Source organism: Pollachius pollachius (assembly GCF_949987615.1).
Source record: "Pollachius pollachius genome assembly, chromosome: 5".
In the NCBI taxonomy this organism is placed as follows: domain Eukaryota; kingdom Metazoa; phylum Chordata; class Actinopteri; order Gadiformes; family Gadidae; genus Pollachius; species Pollachius pollachius.
In genome coordinates, this window is record NC_136938.1 from 13,530,542 (window position 1) to 13,540,541 (window position 10,000).

General features: G+C 46.4%; 1 protein-coding gene across 3 annotated transcripts in view; it reads right to left on the minus strand.

Moving 5' to 3' along the window:
- Positions 1-10,000, minus strand: part of cbfa2t3 (CBFA2/RUNX1 partner transcriptional co-repressor 3) — a 43,498-nt gene that overhangs the window by 15,710 nt on the left and 17,788 nt on the right. For all 3 annotated transcript variants that reach the window (XM_079736438.1, XM_079736437.1, XM_079736439.1), the window contains exons 2-3: positions 5,334-5,489; positions 1,083-1,324 (exon numbers count right to left, since the gene is read on the minus strand). In XM_079736438.1, coding sequence (XP_079592564.1) covers positions 1,083-1,324; positions 5,334-5,489 — 398 coding nt within the window. The remainder of the gene's footprint in view (positions 1-1,082; positions 1,325-5,333; positions 5,490-10,000) is intronic.

The window sequence follows — 10,000 nt, forward strand, 5'->3', positions numbered from 1 at the left end:
GTATACCTACAGGCTCCTCCATCTTTCGGGAAGACTGTTTTCTGGTTTACGATCATATAAGACATTAACCACATTTAAAACAAAAAAGGTTTTGGGTTAAATTAGGGCGCACTCACACTAGGCCATCTGTACCGTGCCCAAGCATGTTTGCCCCCTAAAATCTAGATTGTTTGGCTAGTGTGAGGACGCCATCCGTACTCAAGTACAGTTCAATTCCATGGCCTGAGTAAACTTCGGAGAGGTGTGCTCAGGGCATGGTACAGATGCTAATGTGCCGGCACGCACGTACGCAAGGATATGCAACCTGAGCTGGATGACGTATAGTCCATGCAACCCTTCTACCCCATTAAACAATAAACAAGTCGGCAAGCGGTTCACGAGTGGGTTCACGTTGGTGCGATGGCGAAGTTGAGTGTTTGATCAAAAATCTCCTGTCCGTCACGGCGCGGGCATCACCTTCTCTCACATGATCAGTAGCTCGCGGATTTTACTTTCTCTCCAGTTAGAACTACTCATGATCATATCGCTGCATTGTCTCTAGTGAGACATGGTTCTAGCATTAGTAGGCAATTTACCTCGGGGAGTGTATACGCGCGGACCGTGCCGCGAAAAAAGGCGTGCATAAAACGGCATATTTGGCAGTGTAAAAACGCTCAGTGAGAGAGGGTTGTATCTGAGTAGAACGGATCCAAAGTAAGTAAAGTGTCAATTGTGTTCTCTGCGTTGTTCTCAATTGTTGTTATACTAAGCAGCAGACCCTTGGTGATGACTTATTACGACATGATGATGTATGTACACTTGGCAACTGTACTCAGGCCCAGTTGAGATTGCCTAGTGTGAGCACAGGCCAACGGCACACTAGGTGGGGGGGGGGGGGCAATCGTACTTGAGTACGGTACAGGGCAACTTTGCCTAGTGTGAGTGCGCCCTTACTCTTTAACATACACACCAAACCCCTCTGTAAGCCTATCTCAGCGTCTCTGTGATACACAGACACACACACACACACACACACACACACACACACACACACACACACAGTGCCGCCCAAGGACAACTGTCCGAGTCCAGTTGGTACTCACCACCAGTCCCAGCACCAGGCTGCGAACCCGCTCGCCGATCTCCGGCGAGATGTCGTTGCCAAACTGCTGCAGCGTGGTGAGGAAGCGCTTGAGCTTGCAGAGCTGCCGGGCACCGCAGGCTGGCGGGAGCTGCTGATTGGACAGCGAGGCCGTGGATGACATGGCAGGCCCGTTGCTGAAGCCGTTAGGCGTAGAGGGGCCGCCATTCAGTGAGGTGGGCGAGTGGCTGCTGCCATTGAGTACTGAGGAGGAGGAACAGGAGGAGGTGAGGCAGGGAGTTATCACGGCTGATGATGCAAAGAGGACTGACATGTTGGTCAGCTTCAGACACAGAACCTCAGAACTCAAAATCCGAGGTTTGGCTTGCTGGGGATGAAGCTGGTTGGTGTCTGTGTGGCAGTAAGTGTGTGTGTGTGTGTGTGTGTTTGTGTGTGTGTATGTGTGTTTGTGTGTGTGTGTGTGTGTGTGTGTGTGTATGTATGTGTGTTTGTGTATGTGTGTCTGTGGAGAATGTGTTGCGCTACATGGGAAACACATGCCTGTTATCCGCCACTCAGGATGTGCCAGTTTGCCAGAAGGTTGGTTGCATGTGGCTCTATGCGTGTGTGTGTGTGTGTGTGTGTGTGTGTGTGTGTGTGTGTGTGTGTGTGTGTGTGTGTGTGTGTGTGTGTGTGTGTGTGTGTGTGTGTGTGTCTATTGGCGCTCAAAGCAAATTCAGCTGTCCCTCACATTGGACCATTTGACCCCCTCAGTTCCCCAATATCTTGGCTCTAATCACTCTCTCTGTCTCTCTTTCTCTCTCTCTCTCTCTCTCTCTCTCTCTCTCTCTCTCTCTCTCTCTCTCCCTCTCCCTCTCTCCCTCTCTTGTTCCATGTATCTGTGTCTCTCTATCCTCCAAGCCATCTGTCACTGTCTCAATCGCTATCCATATATTCTTTTATCTCTTTGCCGGCCTTCTTCTCTCTCTCTCTCTCTCTCTCTCTCTCTCTCTCTCTCTCTCTCTCTCTCTCTCTCTCTCTCTCTCTCTGGGAGACTCTAAGAGGAACTTGTTAAGGAGAGTCCATAAATAGAGCTCTGGCCTGTGGTACTTTTATTCCGATAGCAGGTGTGCTGCTAAATCGGACCCTGCACATGTCCACCAGCTGAGACACCATTTGCAGCTCTAGGGTTTAGGATAGTTCAACATGGTGTCTTTTAATAACACACAAACACACGCACGCACGCATGCACACACACACCCCCCCCCCCACACACACACACACGCATACAAACACACACACACACACACACACACGCACACAGACACACATGCACGCACACACACACACACAGACACACATGCATGCATGCACGCAAACATACACACATGCACACACACACACCCTCACACACACACAGGCACACTACACACACTACTTTTGACCTCTCCCCTATTTCAATATGTATCAGGCGCTGATGATGTGTGATCATGTCGAAACACACACAACCTTGACAGCATTCAATATAACGTTGTGCATTTTATTATATATATCCATATTAGCAAGAGTACATTCTATGTGTATTTAATATATATATGCATTCATATTGTGTAAATATATTTGCATTTACTATCTTTAATTATATAATATATAATATATTAATGAATGATATAATATAAAACTTAAAGTTATATGAAGCATAGTCATCCATCTAAAATGTTTTATTGTTAGAATTATATATATAATTATATAACACCTATGTATGGCATGAACGTCCATATGTGACATGGATGCAACTGTAGCTACAGACGAGACGAGACACACTCAAACAGGCTGACTTGCAGTATCAAGTAGAACCACACCACTACAGTGCCAGACAGGCAGAAACTTTAGAAACCTCTGAATTGGTAGATCCAGAGGAAGGGATTACAGTGCATAAAGACCCAGGTGTGCAAAGAAGATCCGCAGTGTTTGAAAAGAGAGATCTTGTCCAGGGAGTTCTAGCGGTCCAGTCAGTGGGTTCTAATTTATATTCCGTAAAGTCCTTCTCGGCTTGCTGCTCTAATCCAGTTATACCCAACCCTTTTAAGTGTCATGCACACCCACAGACCCACAGCCCCTCTCAAGATCGCTTCGTCCACACCAAAACACACATCTTTCCTTTCAGCTACAATTGGACTATTATCAATCAAAATCGTTACTAATATTGTAATGGCCCTAGAAATGGTTAATATGGAATAATCTCAATCCTAATCTCAATCGGGCAGTCCTACTATGTTATAGTAAAACATATAAGGTGAGATGGTACAGAGCCTTGGCCTAAAACCAGAAATTCAATAGGTGTGTCATGTCTCATGTCTCATTTCCTGTTTGAGAAATTCTACAGAAGAGAAACTCCTTCGGGCAAGTGGATAAATCTTTCATTAAGGGATTTTAGTGTGTGTTTATTTATACAGTGGCAATGTTGATTTGAAACATTTGAAGAAGTTTTCTTCAACAGATTAGTACTGCTGGCTCAGTACTATCATATCCCCCTGGTTTGGAACCAATGGTCTAAACTGCTGGTCCAGACACTTTAACACTGCAGAAAGCCATGCAGCCAGGCAGTCAGCTAGACAGAAAGCGAGCAGGGTAGACCGGCAGGCAGGCAGCATTGTGCCCTGGTTTTAGAGAGAAAGATGTGATAGGCAGGGGTGGCGGGGACTCTACAACAGGTGAATCAACACAGCATGTCATTACTACTATATAAAGAAGAAAAGACTAGAGAGCCTATCACTGGCGTGGCGTCCAATGTCCTGGTAAACAACACACACACACACCAACACACACACACGCACACACACACACACACACACACACACACACACACACACACACACACACACACACACACACACACACACACACACACACACACACACACACACACACACACACACACACGCGCGCACACACACACACACACATACACACACACACACACATATATACACAAACACACACACACACACACATATACAAACAACCACAAACACACAGAAATACATGCACAGACATACTTATACAAATGCACACATTCAAACACACTTACACACACAGACCCACAAAGACACACATACACGCATGTATCTTCTACATTCAGGGACACACACACACGCACGTGTGCACGCATATGTTCTACATTCAGGGCTACAGGGGTACACACCTGACACACAAGTAACTTCAACACATGTCTGCTGCCCTTAGAGAAGAAGCACATATCTGGAATGACCCGAGTTTGGCACAAACATATATGGTGTTGGGGACAGCTGGGCCATCCTCGCTGGTCACTGAAGTGACATCGTCCATTACCCCAGACATTCCTAGAGGCCGGCAAGCTCAAAATCAATAGCGCATCAATGTGTCGCTACATACAGGACTTGACTGGAAGACCGTCTTTCAAGATAAAAGGGCACAAATCTTTCTGTGTTTCTTCCTCCTTGTTGCTTTGTTTTTGGTACTTTTTTCATTGGACTTTTTACCTCCACCAAGTCCTACAACATGTACATTGACCATGGTGACTATGACAAAAATACCATATTGTTCAAAAGAGATTGCTTCTCATCTTTACAGTGCCATTCAGCTCCAATATTAAGTAAAAAATCGGAATGGACAACTGCGTTCAATGTAAAAGGACCCTTTATACTTAAATCCGCGGTGTGGTCAAGCAGTGAAAGGTGATGGTGATTCAAATGGCCCTGCAGGGAGAAGCCGTTTAAATCAAATATGATTATAAATGGGTCATGAAATAAGGATATTTTTGATGAGTGAGATAGACAGGAGGGTATGGGAGAGAGAGGGGTGAACATGCAGCAAAGGACCGCTGTCAGGAAACAAACCCGGGTCGCTGCAGTAAGGACTGATTCTAAAGGGTACGTGCTCTACCCGCACTTATTACTGTGTGAGCCCGAAAAATGTTGACGGGCTCATACAGATTTGCTTTTATATGCCCTAAATCCTGTCTACACGCCTGTTTCCAATACCAGTTTTGAACAAATTTTAAATTGCACTACCTCGGGATAGTCTTTAAATTATCCCATACATACATCCCATGTTATTATTCTTACACAGCAGTGAAGGATCAAGCCTGTGATCAATACAACACGATGATTGCCAACTAATCAGATTTCAAAGTTTTTGCATTCTTTCATTCTTTCAATACATCTAAGGTTTGAGTGTCTTCTGGCACACACACACACACACACACACACACACACACACACACACATCTTACTGGATTTGCTTGTTGTGGGGGTGAAGGAGATGCTGCGATTGGCTGCCTGGCTTACAGCAGGCGGTGGGGCAGGCATGGTGGGGGGGCTGGACCTGGTCTGGGATTTGACATCCGCAGGAGAATCTGGCATCGTTCCGTCCTTCTGCACTTTGCTTCCTTAGATGAAAGACAAAAGAGAGAGCGTACGATAGAGAGAGAGGGAAAGAGAGAGTTAAACACAAAGAAGACCATCTCTTTAAAAAGGACAATGACACACATTTGAACCAGGGGGCAGTGTGGTTGCAGGGGGCCAGGGTTTGTTGGCCTTCACGTGTGGATGTGGTTGGTTGTAAGTGCACACTGTGCTTTCGGGTAGAAATGAGCCGGGGTGTTCACAGGCTGTACCTCTACGAGGGGAGAAAGAAAGTCAGGCTTGCATTGTCTCTTCCTCTCCCTGGGACTCAACACAGCACCTGCTTGTAGCCTCAGCTGCTACAGCCTGAATCTGCTCCACTGTCAAACGCAATATACCTCTCCCTTCTCTCTCTCCCCCCCCCCCCCCCCCACCCCCGCTCTGTCCCTCTCTCTAGTGCTTCACACTCTCTATCGCAGACATTCACACACCCACCCCATTTAGAATTGACCTCCCAAAGAACCCCTCCACCCCCTGCACCCCTTCAGCCCTTCCCACACCTTCATCCCTTCCATCCCTCCATCGCTTCCCTCCCCCCCCTCAGACAGACCGTTTGACACCCGGTGACAAGTGTAGCAGGGTCTGCTGCTGTCCATCACAGGTTGTGGTGGAGAGGTGGTGCGGGGTGGGGGGCTATCTGAAGCATGCCCTATGGTCGAGCTATCGGTGGATTAACCTTGGCCAGAAACGTGACCCCCACCATGGACGGCCAAACAAGGGAAAATAAACCTGAGACCAGAGGGAGCAGAGAGACTAGAGAGACTAGAGATCAGAGACCAGACACAGACAAGGGAGCAGAGAGACTAGAGAGACTAGAGATCAGAGACCAGACACAGACAAGGGACCAGAGACCATGGGACTAGAGACACTAGAGATCAGCAATCTGAGACAGACGTTGATGTTTATATAGCCGTATATGTTGTTTTGATATACCATGAACCTATACCATGTTCATTGGGACAGTCCGCATACACACACACACGCACGCAAAACAAACCGTATAGAGGCGCACAAAGTTGCATTATTTTTATTGCTGTACATCATGTTTATCTCTATGTCCGTCTGTGAATGTCTGTTAATGTCTATATGTCAGTCTGTCTAAAAGAGCAGCTGTTGAACCCGATCTGGCTGATATTGTAACCCAAGCTGAAAGTGTGACGACATTACGAGCAGAGAGGAACTCGTTCCTAATTGTCTGTACACCTGTGGACACAGTGTGAAGGAATTAGGCTATCGCATGGTGCTGTGCAATAATAAACACAAAAAACTGTGCCATAAATGTATTGATAGGTAATAAATAATACAAACATGTATAGGTTATGCTGTATAAATGTTTTTACATAGGGCACTAGGTACAGGAGTTAAAGAAGATAATCTGGAGGGTTCTAACTTTGATCATGATTCCTTAAGCAAGGCAGCAAACACCTGCCCCTGATGATTGTTGCCCTGCATAGTAGATTTGACTGCTTTATAGCGTGTGTGAGGAACCATGGTGGAGCAAGTAGGGTTTGCATGCTCAAGGATGCTTACTGATGAAGACATGAGGATCGAACCCACAACCAAATAACTGGGAGTCAACCACCCTAAACTCCAGACAAACAAATCCTTCTGGTGAAAATAGACGTACCCTTTCTCTATCACACACACACACACACACACACACACACACACACACACACACACACACACACACACACACACACACACACACACACACACACACACACACACACACACACACACGTGTCTGTGTGTGTCAAACTAACCTAACTCTAGCTTTGGGCTCCCACAGTCCAAACAGTCCAAGCACAGTTACAAAGTAAGTTAAAACTCTAGAAATTAACACACAGTACCAAAATACTGCATGCTGTCAGTTCAGATAGCACAGCCCTGCTTTAGTCAGGCTTCTCTATTTCATTGTACACTGTGCTGAGCGCAAAGTCAAATGTTGTAACTCTGCTTATCAAACAGAATCAAGATAGACCTCGACATAAAACACATGGAAATGCAGATCCTTCTCTGAAAGTTGATTTTGTGATCTGATGGTCAGAAAAGCCAACAGTCACCTTCTATCCAGCTTCTATATTGGTTTACTCTTTAGTTGTTATTCTCCAGAGAAAGTGTTGAGCTCAGGGAACACCAGTAATGATCTCCTTAGTGGTATTGAGTACTGATTGTGTTACGTTTGACCATGGTTAGACATGGAAAGAGGAGTGGAAAAGAGGAAGAGAGGAGTGGAGAGGAGGAGAGAAGGAGGAAGAGAGGACGAGAGCAGGAGATGAGATGAGGAGATGGGAGATGGAAGGTATAGAGCGAGGAGAAGAGAGGAGGAGAGGAATCTGTCTGTCTACACCCACTGTGAGATTATAGACAGCTGTTTAATCTCACCAGTTGACACGACCCATACACACACACACACACACACACACACACACACACACACACACACACACACACACACACACACTGGCACAGAGTGAGTGCTGTGGATTTGTAATACATGAGGAAGTGCGCTGGGTGTGCAGGCCCATCTGTGGCCATCTGTGATCACATTGTGCTTAAGGATCACACGCTCCTGCCAAGAGTTGAGGAGAGGTAGATATCGGTTAAGTGCGAGAGTAGGAGGAGGAGAGTGCGAGGTAGGAAGGGAGAGGAGAGAGAGAGACAGACAGAGAGACAGAGAGACAGAGAGACAGAGACAGATTATACTGACACACTGTAAACAATGAATGACACTAGGGTGGGCGTAGAGATGTGAACATATGTAAACAGCTGTACACTACAAGCCTTCCTCATTCAGAGACATCTTCACAGAGGCTGAGCACGAATAGCCTGAAGACTTCCCATCCGACAACCACACATACACATGCACATACACACACATACATATTTGCCAGGCTATGTATTAGGAGCTCAGACAGTGACATTAGAGACCTACTGTGTTTCTTCTCTGGTCAGACCTTAAACACAGAGCCCATGTTTGGCATGAGGTCACACTAGCATGCAAGCCTCATTATAAGCACACACATATACACACAAGTTGGTCTGTGTGTTTGTTTTTTACTCTGTGTATTTTTGGTGTGTGTGTGTGTGTGTGTGTGTGTGTGTGTGTGTGTGTGTGTGGATGTGGATTAGTTTTCTTGCTTCTTTGTGAAGGAACTGCAGCTGCATTCAATTAGCATTAGCTAAACCAAGTCCCTATTCTACTCTCGCTCTGTTTTTTTCTCTGGTTCTCTGTGTATCTCTCTCAGTCTTTCTCTCTGTGGTCTCTGTCGGTCTCCCTCAGTCCGTCTCTCTCGGTCTCTCTTTGTGTCTCTCTATGGGTGTGTCTCTCCCTCTCTCCCTCCATCTCACTCACTTCTCTCTCAAAGCTCTCTCTGTCCCTGTCTCCCTCGTTACTCTTTCGTCTCTTTTCGTCTTTCTCCCTCCCTCTGTCTCTATGTCTCTCATTCTCTATCCCCATCCTTCCCCCCGCCCCCCCCCCCAATCTACCCCCTCTCCCTCCCCTCTCTCCCAGAGTCTCCAGGAATGCTGTTGTTAGTAATCTGGCCCAGCTGCTCTGGCTGGCTGCCCGGCCGCCTGCCTGCTCACATCTGCTCCCCATCAGGCCTGCTGAGGAGGCCAGCACAGCCTGAGAGCATGCTCCCCACACACGCACAGTCACACACACACACACACACAAACTCACACACACACACACACACACACACACACACACACACACACACACACACACACACACAACACACATCCCACATGCTCACACATGCATCTTGAACATTCTTTCTCTAACACACACACACACACGCGCGCGCACGCACACACACACACACACACAGCCCACAAACAGTTAACACACTCGCAAACAAGGCAACAAATGCATGCTCACCCGTTTTCTTAATACTCCCTAACATGCACGCACACAAACATACACACAGGCTGTACTAATTCACAAATGCACATGTACCAAATACATGCGCACACGCTCACACTCTCATTACCCACTCAGACCCCAGCTACCCGAACCCTCTCCTATGTTGAAACAACAGGCAAACAGTTATTTATAAAAACACCAGAACATACCATACATGGAGAACATGCAGGATCATTTACTATACAGTACTGACTGTGTCTCACAGGTTTTGAAGGTATGCAGGGAAGATGTGTGTGTGTGTGTGTTTTTGTGTTTGTATGAATGTGTTTGTAGGTGTACGCGCCAGACAGTATGGGAAAATCAAGAACAGACTTCACTTCATCTTGAGCTGATTTAGGGTTCAGAGGCTTTAAAAGGGTTTAAACCTCTTACTAATGAAAGGGTGAGACAAACTTAAGAGTACACACGTAGCACACACTCACACATACAAGCACACAAACACACACTACCCAACACACACACACACACACACATACACACACAACAGGTATGCAAACAAGCTTGTGTATTTGTATGAATGTTGATCTCGATGTGACTTAAGAACCTATATAAGGACACGTC